We start from the raw sequence: 18,657 nt of genomic DNA on the forward strand, positions 1-18,657 counted from the left end.
ATATATATATATATATATATATATATATATCCTTGGCAGTGCACTGAAAGGCCATGTGAAAGCTCGGATGAGTCGCGGCTAATGAGTCATGGCTCGTGACGTCATCGCCTGGCACCGCTACTTCTTTCCGAGCATGCGCATGGCCCCTATGTGCGCTGTTATCCAATACTTCACTGCTGGGGCAATGCTGGGGCGACTTGGCTCACATGCCAACAGAGAGGGCTCCGCATGTCCGCTGTGGCATGCACGCCATAGGTTCACCACCACTGGCCTAACCCTACCCTGGTGTACCCCCCTAACCCTAGAATAGGGGTAAAATACCATTGAAAATAATGTGATTTTGAAAAAGCCTTCCTTGGGTAGCTTTCTCTGCACAGCTTAACATTTCTGCCCATTCTAAACACATCCCAACCAGGACACATCCCAACCAAATCATGCCAGGACACCTCCTTTTTCTAACCTGAACCCATTGGTGGTGTACTGCAACCCAAAACCCACTTATTGCAAGTGCCAACACTGCAATAAAACCTGAAAAAAAATCTCACAGCCAGTCCAAGCAAATAAATATATCCTTGGCAGTGCACTGACCGGCCATGTGAAAGCTCGGATGAGTCAAGGCTAATTTATTTATTTATTTATTTAAAACATTTCTATGCCGCCCCCATCGCAACAAAGCCTCGGGGCAGCTCACAACATAATTAAACATATATAAATAATACTAAATACAATAAAGATTAAAAAACACGGTAACATCTCGGCTACAAATTTAAAATCCTATAAATATATAATAAATTAACAATTAAAATAAGTTTTAGATAAAAAGGTCTTAGCCTGGCGCCGAAAAACAAATGACGGCGGCACCAGGCAGACCTCTCTGTGGAGCGCATTCCATAGGTGGAATGCTAATGAGTTGCGGCTTGTGACAGCATCGCCTGGCAGCACTACTCCTTTCCGAGCATGCGCATGGCCCCATGTGCACTGTTATCCAATGCTCGGCTGCTGGGGAGATGCTGGGGAGACTTGGCTCATGTGCCAACAGAGAGGGATCTGCGTGCCCCCTGTGGCACGTGTGTCATTGGTTCGCCACCACTGCTCTAGTGAATATGATTTTATCTGAGCAGTATTAGGTCTTAGTTGAGCCTATTGTTCTTGCTACCTACCTGAAATTGCAAAAGCAAGAGGATCACTGAAGATCTAACAGGCCACAAGTATGGCTGCTGGACTTCATGTGGTTACATGTTCATAGGGTGTGCCTATATTAAACGCATGTATAATATATTTGAGCATTTGAATATAGTCTACTCAAATATTGATAAAATAAACTTAAAAAGGATTGAATGTTGGATATATTTGGCTACAGGTAGCAAGTGATAGCTAGAATATAACCAGTAGACCTAGAAAAATGCTATAACATCTTTCCCAGTTTGGGAACTGGATCTTCATGTTCTGAAGTCTATTTCCCAACTTTGAGAGGTTGGTACTAGGGGCCATCATATTAGGCCCCATCATATTAGGCATGAATTTCAGAAACAGGTGTTCTCTTATCTAGAATCTGAATTTATATTCCAAACAATTCTCTGCTTAGTACAGAACTTTTTAGACTAGTGAGATCCTGGAAATATATGCCCTAAGAAATCTGTTAATCTCTAAATTGCTCTCCAAAACTATTTTTATCGCTTTACTGTAAAAGACTAACATAGCTATCCCTCTGTAAGTTAGGAAAACATGTTTAACTGTGAACCCTGCAGGCCTGATAGGGCTTGGTTTGACTAATGTAATACATTTTATATGGGGATGGTTTTGAAACTTGGCAGCTTCAACTAGTTCAGAATGTGGTTGTCCGTCAGTTATAGCCCAAAGCCTAAAGGTTTTGTTTTTTAATTAAAGGAATGGATTCTCCCATAAAAGCCTCCCTCCCCTTTCCCTGAACATTTAAGATTTTTTAATGACTCCCTGCTCTAAGGCCTATCTTGTAAGGTTAAGTTAGCTTGCTCAAGTGATTAAAGCATTGCAGAACTTTTTACTAAGACAGATCTAAACAGTGTCCTCCATGCTAATTTTCCCCAAAGATGCTAAAACTGTTTTGTCTGGGTTATCTGCTGAAAATTACTTTTCTCCTGGCTTTATATAGATTTTATTTTATGGGGTTTTTTGCCAATTCCTTTTTATTCTACTTTGGTTTAATTTTTATTATTTCATGAAGATTTTATTGTAATTTGTTTTAGTTCATGAACCACTTCTGAAGTTGATAGGAAGAAGCAGTGTATCAATATTCTAAATAATGATTGTAAACAGCTGCACAAGGGGATTATCCTGAACAAGTGCAGGGGGTAGAGTAATAAACAAAATAGAAAAAAGAACCAACTGGCAACAATTGGACACAACGGTATCTGAAAAAGCTGCTTCCTTTAGATTCCTTAAAGAAAGAGACTGCCTGAGGTGGCCTATAGAACAAAGGGATAAGGAAGATGAAAAACTGTGATGCAAAGCAAGAAAATAAGTGCCAAGACCTCCAGGTGTATATCTGAATAGCTGCACACTGTGTGGCAAGACCCTTTTAGCATGCTACAGAAGCTGGTGATGAACTACACATTACCAAGTGGTAAACTGGCTCCTAGCTGTATTGTCTGTTACAAGTAATGCTAACCAGTAGTCCCTTGGGAGCAGAATGCAATCATTTCATCTCTATAAGCATCTGAGCTCCCCTTGGATAAGGAGACCATTAAACTGAGAACAGAAGGATAAATTTTAGCCAAAGATTTCTAATTGGATAGTAAAGTTCATTCATACTCAGTGAAACTGAAAACCCCTGATATTTTACCCCTGTATATATTGATCATTGCTTAGGATTAATGGAATCAATAAAACACTTTTTATTCTAACATGAATGTCCAGGAAGCACTGTGCACTTGTGCTTATATTTTAAAAGAAATATTCTTGATTTTGAAAGTTGCTCCAACAGAGATATTACACACAAAAGTTATTTTAGTATTTCACGTAAATATACATAATACACATTTACAAGCCATAAGCAGAATAATTCTAAGGTATTGAAAATAATTTTCTCAGAACATCAAGCATATGTACTTTGGTTTCCACACTCATAATGTGGAGAACTGTGCTCGTGTTTAGATCAATGACTTGATACAGCTGAAATAAAAAGACCACATAGATGTTTTTTTTTTGCTCTATCAGTTTAGGCAGGTTGCATATCCTCAAGTGGTCATCCATGCATTCACACATATGACCTCTGCACCTGTATAGACCCTGCTATCAGGAAGATTCTACAGCTGAGTGAGTTTTAGCAGGAACCCCTTCCCCACACTCAGTGACAGGGTATAGGAGGGGTTCCCACCCATTCCCTCAGGTCACTCAAGACCAACACTGTGGCCTTAGAACTAAGGAAGGTATTAGTAGACTGTCCTCCACATTGGCTGAAACTGATGTTTACTTAACAGATAAGAATGAACGTATATGACATGCAAAGAGAGGACAATGGATAGGTTGTGTGAATGCACAGATAACCACTTGAAAAACAACAGTTACAGGTAATGCATTCTATGTGGTGATGTTTTTGAAACTTGGAAGCTTCAGCTAGTGGGGGCCCATCAGCTGATAAGGGTAGCCCAGTGCTCTTGTGTTTTAATTAAAGGAATGTTTCTTCCCATAGTCCCACAGTGTTGCTGCCTTGATCAAAATCAACACTTTGGAATCTGGAGGGTATGCTTCATTGAAATGGAGTCAAGGCAGGCTCCAGTGAAGAGGGCTGACTGGGAGAGAAGATTTTTCTAAACTTAAACAAAGCCCAACTTAGTCAGTAAAGTGCATGTAGGTTTGATGAAGAACAGGTAGGGATGGATGTGGATTCCTTGCAGGCTTAAGTGGGCACAGAGTACAGCCATGCACTTTGTGAAGAGTCTTGGAGTTGTGGCTAATCCATATTATAGAATGGAAAACCAAAAAGCTTCTCTTCCAAACTGGAAATGCAAGAAACACCTGTATGAGTTCTTTATGGAAATCACTGGAGGCAAACCAATCTCCTTTGTGCAGAAATGGTAGAATATTCTTCAGTGTCCCCACATGGAACTTCTTTGGTGTAATGAAGGAGTAGATGTTCCTGAGGATCAGTTAGAGCCCTTCATCATGCTTCAGTACCATAAAGTATCTAGAGTACAAACTTTCTTGAGATAGAAAGCAGGGACTCTCTCTATAGAGTCCTTTGAAAGCAGAGAGTCTATCTTTGTAATTAAAGCTGTACTGTATTCCTTATGATACCAAGAGGTAGGAAGGCACTGAATTTGATCCTGTATTCCCATTACACAATAGATAGGGCTCAGGCATCCAATGCTATTGCTTCTTATGAAGGAGGGCAGGAAAAAAGAGAAGTGTTGGTCAAAGCCCCTAGTAGAGGGGGCAGCCCAAGAAAACAGTCATAAATGGCTTCTGTCAGTATCAGAATGCCTGTGCCCCTGGTGGGGTGGCATCCCTGTGCCTGAGATGGAATATAGGCTGATTTAGTCGCAGATGTTGGAAAAGGAAAGTCACATCTCTGTTCTGCACCGTGTATATCTCCTGAGTCTTTTGGACATCGGAACCATTGTGGAGGACATTCTCCATGTAAGGAAAATTATGAATGGCAAGGATAGACCTTCTCAAGGCATCATAATGCTGGTACAGAAAGAACTCAGGGAATGGACAGAAACACCTCCCATATACGGATACTGAGGGTAGGGGAGAGGTTCCCACCAAAACTTTCTCAGCTGTAGAATCTTCCCAACAACAGACTTCACACCAGCACAGAGCCCATATGTGTGATGCACAAAGACCACAAAGAACTGTGTATACTTGCTGCTCGTTAATTTAATATGCCTTAATACATCTCAAGAACCTCTATTAAACTTATTAGGAAGCAAAAGGCTCCACATATCTTAGCAGGAAGTTGTTATATGGCTATCAGAATAAAATATCTTAGGTTATATGTATAAGTTATCTTAGGTTATCTGTTATCTGCTTGGATGAACCCGCAGGTTTGAAGAAATACAAAAAAGTGCAATAAAAAATACGCTAATGGAGGGAGAATCTCCAAAGCAGCCTGATGTAGATTGAACATGCACAACAGGCATGGAATGCTGACCAATTCTTGTGTGATGGAGAGGTAGAAATCCAGTTGGAAAAGGAGGGGACAACATACTGAAAGAGAACATGATTGAAGCTCTGAATTGGAGCACTTCAACTACATGTTTTGCAACTCTCACTTGTATTTCTATAGTCATGTAAGGCAACAGTCAGAAAAGATGATAAAATATTCATAAATTAAACTTACAGATATTGCTGTCTTTTCTTGCCCAGCTGAATGATATGCTAAGCCTAAACAGTAAGCAGCTTCACCTTCCATCTTCTGATTTTTTGCTAAAGAAGAAAGGCTACAATGTTTATTGAGCTTGATACTAAATTGAATTGTACCTAACTTTACATGGCGTTTTTAAAACCACCTTTTAAATGGGCAGATTCAGACACCATGCTAACCCACCCTTTGAAAAATCAATGATGTGTTGCTTGTTTATAGAACAACCCATGGTATCCCCAACAAATGGTCAGGCTTACTGTGGGATTTCTTCCCCTCTCCTCCAACTGGTATCCCAGGGGACTTAGTGGGTAAAACCAGCTTGTGCCCTTTCTCTTTTGCAATTCTGAGTTATTTTCTGCTTGCCACGGCTTTTCCCCCATATACTGTTTTTCCTGGAGATCACTTTTTACAATGTGTGAGATGATAGCCAGTAACAGCCCTTCTGAAATACACAAGTGGTGCACTGAAGGTTTACCCTTTTAAAATTTGTATTTAAGCATAATTTATTTATAGTTTAGTTGGACTTGCACAAGTGAAGAGGTGAGCACTTGCACAAGTTCCAAATGTGAATTCCCACCTGAGCAATATCCTGAGAGTTGTCTGCTGTTGAGTGCAGCAGAATCCAACCATGAACAATGACCCAAACTAGAGAGAAGTAATTAGTGCTTTCTTTACAGCTGTCAAATGTGAGCTGTCAAAGGAAAGCAAAGCTATTAGTGATCTTTGCTTATAAAGAGGGGTGGTGAGTAGATCACCTTCATTGTGAAAGGCTCTATTTTTTAATTGGACCATACTCTTCTCTGTGTTATCACACTTGTCCACCTTTTCTCAAGAATCTATATAATCCAGAAGGTAGAAAAGTGTGAGGCACCTCATTTATAGGAGAGAATTTTGACAGCTAGCTAATCAGGAGTTTTGACAGGAATATATATACATAAGCATATGCATATGCCCCTGTCAAATGTCAAGTACTGAGAATCACTTCTCCATGCTGTTCTTACAGAATTATTTCCACAGAAAAAAACTGTGTATGCAGCATTCCAACCAATGATTGCAAAAATTCATGTTCACAAAGGTCATAATTTCAAGTTTGAAATAAAAAGGCTAAATAGTTATTTTTTCCCTAAAATCTGGTGGCTATGAGCACAGAGAAAGTACATAGCCTGAGTGCGAAGACAACAAAGAGACAGAAAACAAATTTATGTACCAAGCATTGGCTGGGTGTGAAAACTAGGTCAATACTCTCACTAGTCAGGCGCTTAGTGATTGTAGATATTTTTCTCACAACTGTTTTTCTACAAGCAAAGGCCCACCATGGGGTCCACTGTGCTTCAACCAGTATGTTTTGAGATGCAGTATAACAACTGCCAATTGTCAAGCATTTGTCTCAATTTATTAATCATCTCCATTATTTGGCTGAAAGCCAGAAATGGGTAGAAAAACTACACATCAGATGAGAAGGCCTATGCAAATATCCACATTTTGATGGTTTCTGTATTACATATACACTGTAATGGCATAGGAGAATACTATAACAAAGCAACTTTCATATGGTCCAGTGTATTCATGAAGGCAGCTAATACATTAACTTCAAGAACTAACTTATGTTTTAGGAAGTGTCCTACTAATTTTGGTATTGCGCAAGTCAAAATCTATGTATGTATGCGTATATGAGATTTCCCCTCCCTCAACTTCTTTTTCTTACATATATCAACATTTCTTCATATGTGGAAATCTTTAACTCCATTTAATGCTCAGCAGCAAAAAGCGGAAGTGTTTTCATCTTTCCATGTATTTGAAAAATTTACCAAAGGCATCCTTCATAAAAACCTTTCCAGACAATAAAGCCTTTAAATTAATCATGGTCAAGAAATCTAATAAGGTACCCCCACCCCCAACACTAAGACATTAAGAAATGCTCTTACTTTCATAATTAGCTCACCGTCTTACTGGACAGTCTGTCCAATGAGCAACGTCAGGCAAATAACAGTGAATAATCAGTGAGGAACCACAACAAGAAGTATTGCTAGTGACCTTACTTTGGATTATGGACTCATTGTTTTACAACAGTACTCCCAAAAGACTGCATTTTTGGAGTTAAAAGCTTTCAAGAAATAAATGGATTCCTACTTGTCAGCAAGTAGGTACTTCTGTTTTACAACAAGATTTAGAAATATATTGATAGCATTTGTCTTGAATTTCATAGAAAATAATCACCAAACACTTGACAATGTTTTTTACTTTACTCCTGGGAAAGGCCAGGCTTGCACATTAAAGACAGAAATGCAGGAGTGTTATTTTCAACCCACCTTCTTTTGCCATTTCAAAAGCTTTTATTAGAGTTCTGATGGCCTGTTGGTGTTCTTTATTTCCTAGCATTTTGTCTGCTAGTAATGTGTAAACTCTCCAGAGATGTTCACAGGCTAGAGAGTTGAAAGTCTGGCCTGTATCATCTTTCCATATCCGTCCCACTGTCAATTGATAGAATGCTTCATAATGTTCTACAGCTTTCAGGAACTGACCTGAAAAATACAAGTCAGTCATAATAGGAAGAAAGGTATTTGATAAAACTTTCCTTAAACAAAACTTCACACCTAATACACCCCATAGGATATTAATTATTAAAAGAATCCTATTTGATAATAAAGTTATGAAAACTTGATAAATGTTGAAAGGTTGATTTCAAGAATGAATCTACTGCTGTGGAGATATCAACTACTAACTAGTATTACTTGCTAGAACTAGCATGCGAAATTTACATAAATTAGACATTTTTTCTTCATTTTAGTTCTTGAAGCAAGTTTTTTCAGAAGATTTTATAAAGTTGTAATGCATGTTCCTCTTCATTTGGCCAACTTGAAAATAAGAGGAATCAGATTAATCATGCTGAATCAGACTAAAGGACTACCTAGTTCATCATTCTGTTCATACAATGCCTGTGTGAACCAGCTGCCTGGGATGCCCAGATGTAGAAATGCAGTAACAGAACCTCTGATACTGAAAGTAATCTTCAGTTGTCATGACTAGTAGTCACTGATAGCCTTATCTTCCATGAAACTTTGTCAGTGCTGCAGATAAGAATTGACTATAGGTCATCAAACATTTGTACATTCATTTTTAAATTATTGTTCAAAATGGCTCCAGCCTAGCTACATAGTGGGTTTCTGTGTACATAGCTCTCTAGGATGAAATTATCTAACAGATTTTTGGAATCAAGATTGTTGGTACCACTTTCATGTCCTTTAACATATTCCCTCGGTAGCAGCACAATTGCCAAAATTTTGACCTAGTTGTGCAAATGCATCGCTTGCTCCTGGATAAGGAATTTCAACTTGATGAAATATATATACAGCACACATTTATATGGCAGTTCCACATGTGTCCGGGAATATATATGCATATAGTACTAGCTGAATTGGAACACATAATTCAATGCTCCCTATAGTATAATCATCCATAATTTCAGGTATCAACAAAGAAAGAAACCAGAGATAAAATGCACTTAGATTAAGGACAATAGACTCCTCTCCACACTTGGTTTTAAAAAACAGTCTTTATATTCCATATAAATATACAGCATATGAATATTGATACTTTTCCTTTGCTACATGTCTCTTGAAAGATAATCTTTTTGAGCATAACATTGCCCATGCCTTGTAAAGTTAGCTGTGAAACTTGAAAAATATTTCTATAACTGATATTCTAATCAATATGCTTTCAAATCATTACTAATAAAAGAAAGAACTTTTCAAAGGGTTTAATTTGGACAACTCTGTCAATACTAGAGATGTCCATAGCAATGGATAAAAGAAGATGAAAAACATAAATTTGGTTTTTCATGTCTGCAAATTGTTGGACGTAACTGATATTAAATATTGATATTAAATACTATCAAGTTCAACATCAAGTTCAATATTTAATAATTGATATCAAATACTATAAAGTTCAACAATTATAGTTACAAGGTTAATAATGAATGTATCACACAAAGCCAAACAATCTGGGAACAGACAAACAAGACATTAAGGTCCAATGGCTCTGAATGCATCAAAAGTTACTGACCTGAGTTTAAGTCAAAAAGAAGATTAAGATTAGGTACAGAATTGTTATCCACATGAAAACTTTACTGGAGATCACCAGTGTCCTTGAAGTCATTCCTCTATGAAAAAATCTGACTTCTGGAATGTCTGAGCCATACAAGATAATCCCTCAAAGCAAACATTCTGATTCATGCATGTTCAACTACACAATGAAATTTTGCTGAAAAGACTATCACATCTGGTAAACTAAAGGACCATGAGAAACAAACAGTGACTAAGCGTCAGATAAAGGAATCACATATGTAAAGAATATGCTTCTACACTTCCTTCTAAGAATTAGAAGAATTATATTTCTGTAAGAAATGTAATGCCACAAAGTTCTTTCAATATGTTATGATTTTCTGACTGCCTGTTAGGTACAGATTAGAGATGCTACTATTCCATCCTCTCTCAGTCTGAGATTTTATTTTAGGGGTTTAAAGCAATGGTCTAAAGTAAAAATTAAACTAGCCATTACAGTCTTGATCTGATATAGGCAGAAATGTGAAGAACTACTAGAGAACAAAAGTTCCAGATGTAACTGAAAAAGACTAAGTATTAAAAATGCAAAAGTATGTGGAAACTACAGGGTAAAAAACAGGAGGGAATATCCAAAGCTGCCTGTACACTAAGAAGATTCACTGCTAGTGGAATGAGATACTAAGCAGATCCTGCAGCAATCAGAAATGAACAAAGCACTCATTTATAGAGCAGGTCAGGTCAGTGGAGTTTACCCAAGTGAACTCCACTGACCTGCACCCAATCCAGAAATGTGAACTTCCACCTGTTTCTTGGATTACTTCAGAAATGCAAGTTCCTGATGCACAAATAGTGTGGCTTGCAAGTACAAAAGAAATTACAAGAGCACAGCAGTACTGGATACTGCCCTAGGCAGATGCTAATTAACATCTAGAATTGTAGAAACTAGGGGCTGGCTGAAAAACCACAATTTTCAAGGTTTCTTTGCTATCTCTTAAGATATCAACTTGATTATCTAATTCACATATTACATTTGTTCATCCATCATTTGGAAATAATTGCCAAGTTTACAGAACCTAACAAAGCACACCAACAATCATATACATTTTAAATAGTTAAATACATCACACACTGTTCACTGAAACAGACAGTTGAGAGACAGTCAGAATGAGTTGTGCAAGCAACTAATGCAATATTGGAGCAGATCTAAGGAGAGAAAAGGGGAATGAAAGGAAGAACCACTTGATTTGTATTTCCCTGCCACAACTATCAGATATAGTTCAAATAAACCTTTAACAAACTGGAGGAGGCTGCTTGCAATTTTATGGAAGCCCCCTCCATAAAAAAATAAAGCTAACTCCCCCAAACCCTTCCCTTTGTATTTAGAGCACTTAATGGTGTTGAGAAGGAAAAAAAAGAATGTTAAGAATGTTACACACATCAGGGCATAATCCATTTATGGACTTTTTCCATCCAAAGATGCATGGGATTCCATTCTGAATTTGTTTGCTAACATTTGAAATTTAGATTATTTTAGCTATTGGAATAGGCTAAATGCTTTTTAAAATGCTTTCCTGCAATTGCTGTGCAAATATCTAATGCTACAGAATATACATTTAAATAATAACTAGGATCAAATAAATACTAGAAAAATCTTAAATAGTATTAGTAAACCAACTATTGACCCTAGTTCTAGAGTAACAAATGAAATGGCATCATATCTTCTTAGATGTAAGAAAACCAGCATTTTATAAGTTACACATTCATTTGTATAAGAAAAGAGAAGAGAAGAGAGACTCATATGCTCGTTCAGTGGTGCTTAAGATTTTCCTAAAATATCCTGGGCACACCCCAGTGTAGAGTTAGGCATGCTTAAGCACACTGGTCTCACAGGTCTTAAGTCCTTTATGGATTATCCTGATCCCAAATTTCAACGAAAAATAATAATAATGGAAGGACATTTTTAAATACTTTAAACAAAAACTCCAAAAAGGAGTTTGTTGTATATTTTTTGAAGTCCTCCAAAGCCACCTAAGGTTAGATGTTGAGGCCAAGTTCCAGGGCCCTTCAGCTCATAAGCCCCCAAAACAATCACTTAGAAAACAACAAATCATGAAGACATCCAAAGAAAATTCCATTTTATCCCTATCGTCATGATGGTGCTAGAATGTAAGTTAGTACTAATGCAAAACAGCACACCCTCAGATATTATTCTTAAATCAAGGATGGATAACATTGTTGTTGGTGTAGATGTTGTTTTAAAAAGGTAAAGGTTTCCCCATGACATTAAAGTCCAGTCATGCCTGACTCTTGGGGGCGGTGCTCATCTCCGTTTCCTAGCTAAGGGAGCCAGTGTTTGTCCGCAGACAGTCTCTGTAGTCATGTGGCTTGCATGACTAAACACCGAAGTGCACGGAACGCTGTTACCTGGCCACCAAAGTGGTACCTTTTTATCTACTTGCAGTTGCATGCTTTTGAACTGCAAGGTTGGCAGGAGCTGGGACGGAGCAATGGGAACTCACCCCGTTGTGCAGATTCGAACTGGCGACCTTTCAATCAACCAGTCCAACAGCACAGCAGTTTAAACCACTGCGCCACCTACATCCCTGATGTTGTTCTACAATAACAGAAATATAGAAACATTTGTAAACCATGGAATAAAAGCTGAAGGACAGAAGAAATGTTAAGTTCTGTGCTTTAAAACTGAAGTAATGCACACAATTGTCCAAAGTCCCATCCTTTAAATTTATTATAACTAGGGCCTAAAACTACCTATATTTCTGTCCAAAATTGTACCAATATACCAGAAATTTGAAGCTAGCAATATATTCCCATACATACAGAATCCCTTACAAAAGCTAGAGCTTGCTAATTTTAAAAAACATTTTAAATGTCCCCAGGTTACATAATCAAATAGACAATCAGTATTTTTTAAATGGCTGAAGTGATGTTGTATAGCTACATGCTTATTTCAATAGGGGGTCCCATTCTAAACAATTATATTAATGCACAGACATCACTCATACTTCAAATTAAAGATATATCATTCATTTTTCATACAAATTAAGATATGGTGTAAAAGGTTTGTTATTTTTAAACAAATGTTATATCTTGAATAAGAATCTAGGTACATAGGCATCACCTATACCTAAAACTAAACTGAAAGATATTCTTCCTAGTTTGGGAAAGTGGGGAATATTTTGTAGATCTATGAGATATAAATGGAAATGCATGATCCACATATCTCTCTCTGTTTTCCAAATACTATTCTTTACATCTATTCTCCTATACAGCAACCCCAAAAGTGTATATTTTTATTAAGCAAGAACTATCATAGGCAAATATGAATGAAAAAGGGATATATAAGATCTCTATCATTTTGCACTATTTTTGAGCAGAAAGATTGACTAGATATTAACACAAATGGGTTTAAATGTGAAGCTGCCATAAAAGCAGGCACATAAATGTAATTCTCCTAGACGCTATTTTGATGCACATTTTTGATTCCATGAATATTTTATGAAATAGCCCAAACTAAAGCCATATAACATTCCTGCATTACTGATGCTTGCGCCCGTAAGCTACAAACATTAGAGGCATGATTGAATGCATTAAAATGAACTCATTCAGCAGCACATTGATTACTTGAAGGCGGGGGAAGCAAAAGAAGAGTTACTCCACTTAAGAAAACAGTACACAAATTTGAAGTTTACAACACAGAAAAATAAAGACAGGCAATTGGAACAATATGATATTTAAAAAATAAATAAACACAAATCTATCTAAGGTCTGTATGCAATGAACTGACATTAATTAGGTGGGCTGTTAATTAGGTCCAAAGATTCCTTCAAGTATTATTCAGGTAATTTTAAATGTCACAATCTGCAGAATGTACTGACTGACCTGCTCTAGCTCCACATCAGCAATATTGAAAGTAGCTAATTATTTTCTTTTCTGCCAGACTTTACATTTTGCAGTGAGGAAAAAAAAAATAAATAGAAAAAAATGGTATAAAAAGAATCTGACAACTCTACAAGGCACAGTTGTTCAGCTGCATTATGATCGAAAGCTCATTTAATTGTATATTGTTCACAATGTACAGAAAACTTTAAAGAAGCTAAAACTGAAAGAGAACCAATAACATTTTATATACATTATTTATTACAATTTAATCTAAACTACTGAGCATCTTGTGGAACGTGTTACTATATGGTACAATACAGCCCTCAAATCCAGTCAGAGGGTATATTCTATAGTAACCAAAACAGAACAATATCATCCCAATCTAAATTGGGTTTAAGGGCTTGAACTCAATTTACAAGCCTGAGATATTTATATTCTATTTCCCACCTTTTACATTAATTTAGTTATAGCTAGGATCACAGATGGTCACTAGTAGAAGCTGTGAGTGGGGGAGGGAGTGGAAGCAAGTTAAAGAGCACAATATAAGTGCATATTGCCTACTTTTTCCACTGGTTACATTGCTTAAAAGACCCTGTTGACAAGAGAACAGACCTTCATTTTGCCAGGCTTAATAAAGGTCACATATTAATTAATTTTATTTACACACACACATAAACATACATACATATATAGACTGACTTTAAGGGGAAACAATTTCCAAGTCAGCTTCCAAAATAAAATACAGGCAAATCTTAAAAATTACCAAAAATAATTTTACTAACATAAATAATAAATAATCAACATTAAAAACAGAAAATTCCAGCCCATAAAATACTGAATTTCAAAACTGAATTGCAGAAAAAAAACACCAGCATATCAGAAAGCACCAGGAAGACAAATGGATCTCTGAGGAGGTTCTAAAAGCTTGATGATGAGACCTGACACACCCAACTGGGAACATTCCACCAATGTGAGGCCACTGCAAGAGAAGAGCTCTCCCTTGAGTCTACCAATCTAATTGCCCACAGAGATGAGCAGGCAACAAAGGCTTCTGTTACTGATTTTAAAATGTAAGCAGGCTGACATGAGTGAAAGTAGTTTGGTCCCAAGTTGCTTTAAGGCTCAGTCCTATAAATGTTTACACAATAGCTCACAGCATGTTCCATGCAGCATAGCTGACTGAAGGGATGATGAGAGCTGTAGGGGTTTTGTTTAAAAATGGATTGTGCCATAAAGTTTTAAAGGTTAAAGCAAGTACTTTAAATTGGGCTTGGAAACACTATGGCAACCAATGCAACTGGCAGCTTAGTTGCCTGCCATCTACCAATACTTGGATGGGCATACTCTGCATCAGTGGAAGTTTCTGAACTGTCATTAAACCCCCCTCACACAGCACACTGACACAGTCTTTACAGATAGAAGTGTAGCTGTAGTGTAGTGTAACTGGCCATTACCAGGAAAACTTCTAAACTGTTCACTTGGTCCTTTAATAGGAATGCAACCCAACTGAAGATCAGTTGTAAACTTTCATTCAGAATAGTCTCTTTCCCTACCAAGAGAACCTTCAACTTATTTGGATTAAGTCACTGATTGTTAATTCTCATCGATCAAAAAACATTATAGCCTCCTTGAAGTACACAGATAGGAACAAGAGACTGGGTTTAATACTATGCACCTAGTGAAAATCCTTCAGCCTAAACCTCACACAGCAATTTCATGGGGATGTTAAAAAACATGGGAAAAAAGACAGAAACCTGCAATATACCATAGGCCAATGCCCACAGGGTAGAAAAGAAGTACACAGATATAACCTTCTGAAAGACCAACAAACACAAAAATGCAATCCCTTTTAAAGCCATGCCAAATATGTCATCCAAAAGCGGAAATACGGTTCATAAGCTCAAAAGCTGCTGAGAGGTCCAAACGGTTAAATGCTCAAGCAATATCAACATAATCATTTTTGGGCGATTCCAGCCACAAATCATTTACACCTGATCTCACAGAAAAAAACAGATCTAAGGTACATCATCCCACATGTGTTGGGCCAGATAATAGCTGGAACAGGCCTAAAGACTGAAATGCTGCCCATGAAACCCCAAGCTTCTCTTAACAAGACCCTCTATGTGAGTATTGCAATTCCAAGGACCGCCAGCAGAGCAAGTCAGGTCCATCAATAAATCTTATGAGTAAAATTGGGAACATTAACTGAATATATTATCAAAGCTATTAAAATAAACATAACACAAGATTTCCATGGGAGACTGTTCACCCCTATGTTGTCAGAACAGAAGGAATATAAGGAAGAATAACTTAGATGGAAGTTACCTTATTAGAAGAGAAAGAGTCACTTGCCAGCTACTCTGACGGCATTTTGGAGCCAGGCAAAAGCCAGTAATTTTCTCAGGTCTTTTAGTTAAATTTGACCTATTTTATATTGGGTGATTTTGATGTTTTAAGGCTGTTTCTATTGATTTTTCTTATTTTTAATATATTTTGTATGCATGCTTTTATCTTGTTGTAAGTCAGCCTGGGAATGTTATTGAAGGGTGAGATACAAATCCCTAAAATATGCAAGTTGGTGAATAAACAACGCTTGAGTCAGGCAGTTTTGTAACAGGTAGCCAGACAGGCAAATGTCTATGTACTATGGCAGGAGCCAGACCTTTTTAAAGGAAGATGTTGCTTAGACTGAGAAATTAAGTCCAAGAATCAGAAATTTTATACACCCGTATAAAATGCCATTGGCCCTTGTGTCACCTGACAATTGTGGGTCAACAACTGCATTGGTGATATTCAAATATAGCGGATAGGTCAGTGGCTCCCTCTTCTGGTTATCTGCAATCTTTTTGAAGAGAGTGAGGTAGTTAGTTTTGGCCACCAGAGTACCGGTTTCAGATACCATATTAATAATTGCTTTAAGAAAGGCTGCTAATTTAATATGGAGTCATAATCCAGGCCAAAATAAGAATATTAAATCCATACAAATGAATTGAGGAAATATTTAAGGCTTACTTCTCCCATTAAAATCAGTAGGAATTTGAAGTGTTTAGCTGCACCGTGTTCTGGGTTACAATGTATTAATTTATAATATTAAAAAATCCTGGCTGCACAGATAATTCATATTAAAAATCATTATGTAAACATGTGTTGACTTTATCATCGAAGGAGAAAGAAGACACTGACTTCTATCAAACTTGGGATTTTTTCTATAACTGGCTGGAGAAACGGGACTTGGCGTAAATTTAGAGATGTTTTCAAGTTATTATAAACTGATTTGAATTTGACTATAGAATGTTAAAAAATATGTAGTAGGGGGTTGACCCAGTAAATTCAATGTATATGATATTTGATGTTTGTAGTATTAGTTTAAAATTTTAATAAAAATTTTTAAAAAAACAACAACATGTAGCCTTTCAGATGCTTTGGCTTACAACTTCCATTGGCCCTCGCCTAGCCTAGCCATTATTGAGGGATGATGAGAGCTGTTTGCCAAAACATCTGGGACAAATTTTAGTTACTTGTGGTCCTGCAGATGTTTAGGTCTAGAAATCCCACAATGTCTCTCCATTAGCTGCAATGACAAGGGTTAATGAGAAGTATAGGACAAAACTTTTGATGCTTATCCCTACTGTAGACTGCTAAGTAATAAAAGTAACTTTGCTTTCCAAAGGTTTGTTCTGTACAACAAGAACAGCATTTAATGCAGTGTTCCAAAACTTTGAAGGAAAAAAAAGGGGAGGGATTGGTGAAAACAACTTTGAATGACGTTTCATCTCAGTACCACTCATTAGGCAGTAAATAATTAAAGCTCCATGGAAATAGGCAGGTAAAATATAAGCAGCAGTATCAGTAAAAGACTTAGAAGAGTGGGAAAATGAATTTTAAAAAAGTGATGAAATAATTCATTTGAAGATTTAATAAATTTCATTTGCAGTCTTGTTTAAGGATATATTAGTCTTTACGGATGGGACCTAATTATGATTCAAATGGGCACATGAATTTGTTTAAAATAGACTTTCCTTTTCACAAGCTGGACAATGTTTAAAAACTTACCTGGGTTCAAAAACTGGTTTGGGGATTTAGTGTGAGAGCAAATCACAGGGAAACAGCTGCTGTGACCACATGGAATTGCATCCCACCCCCCAGCAGTTGTGCTAAACTACCAAACCGTTTCTTGAATTCAGTGGTTTTCAAAGAGTGGTTTGGATGTTCTGTAGAGACTGTGCAAGAACAATACAGTAACCACTAAAAAAGGAGAAAACAAATGCTCCTTTCCCCCCACCCCCCGTGTTTTTCTACTGGAAGACTTTACATTTTACAGTGCAATCATGTCAGATTGCTATTCACTAGACAGAAGCCTCCAGTCATGGAAGCTTATGAGAGTCCTGTACCCTGCCTGTGAGAGGAACAGAGCCAGTGCTGGTGAGGCAATGGGATTCTGCAGAGTCCATCCCTTCTTTTCCCTTCTCATCAGAATATCCCACTTTTCACTTCTACAAGGTCACTCTTAATTTTGCAACCTTGGAAAGCAGGTGCTGTACTTACTTTTACAGTGGCTATGAAGGGGTAGGCATGAAGGAAGGATAGAATTTCAAAGGTCTCTTCCCAAAGTTGTACAAGTGCCTACAGCTTTGGGAGAGTGAATCTGAAAACTCCTATGTTCCTGGGACACTCTTCCAGGATCACAGACTTGTACTTTTAGTGCTTAAAATCAAATAAAACATTTATTTTTCATTAATGATGGAAAATATATTACCACTTGTTATAACAGTTATGCACATATTAACACATATATAACAAGTGGTATATGTTAGTTAATATTTCAGCCATGGTAATAAGGTATAGAGCTGTGCTTGTTGGACAGTATAGAAATTAATCAAATAAATAAAACATCAGTATTGTATTATACCTATAACAGCAAAGACTCTCAATGAATGGGGGCTATATCAGGAAGGAAAACACTGTGCAATGCAGGACCAGCTAGAGTACAGTGATACCTTGGCTCACGAACTTAATCTGTTCCAGGATTCTGGTCGTGACCCACATTGGTTGTGAGCCAAGTCAAATTTCCCCATAAGGTTCAATGTAAATAAGGTCAATCCATTCTGTAACCATGTTTTAAATCAGAAAAATGTGAAGCAAATTGACAACAACAAAGATCGCAGCCATCTCCCCCCCCCCCCACCTCAAGCACAAGCATGGCCATCTCCCCGCCCCTCCAGCATGAGTGAGAGCGCGCCTGTCATCCCTGCATGTGCCCTTCATCCCAGCACCCTGGGGAGTGGGGGGAAGAGAAGGGCGTGACTGCGGGAGCACTGGGGGAGGAAGAGACGGGCACAAACGGCACAC

The 18,657-nt window shown here is 37.5% G+C and overlaps 1 protein-coding gene across 1 annotated transcript in view; it reads right to left on the bottom strand.

Annotated features, from left to right (window-relative positions):
• TTC29 (tetratricopeptide repeat domain 29) overlaps window positions 1–18,657 on the bottom strand; it is a 110,249-nt gene that overhangs the window by 54,891 nt on the left and 36,701 nt on the right. The window contains exons 5-6 of the mRNA XM_044430670.1: window positions 7,657–7,869; window positions 5,324–5,409 (exon numbers count right to left, since the gene is read on the bottom strand). Of these exons, the coding sequence (XP_044286605.1) occupies window positions 5,324–5,409; window positions 7,657–7,869 (299 nt within the window). The remainder of the gene's footprint in view (window positions 1–5,323; window positions 5,410–7,656; window positions 7,870–18,657) is intronic.

The sequence above is a fragment of the Varanus komodoensis genome, unplaced genomic scaffold, assembly GCF_004798865.1.
Source record: "Varanus komodoensis strain SLA01 unplaced genomic scaffold, ASM479886v1 scaffold21, whole genome shotgun sequence".
NCBI lineage: Eukaryota > Metazoa > Chordata > Lepidosauria > Squamata > Varanidae > Varanus > Varanus komodoensis.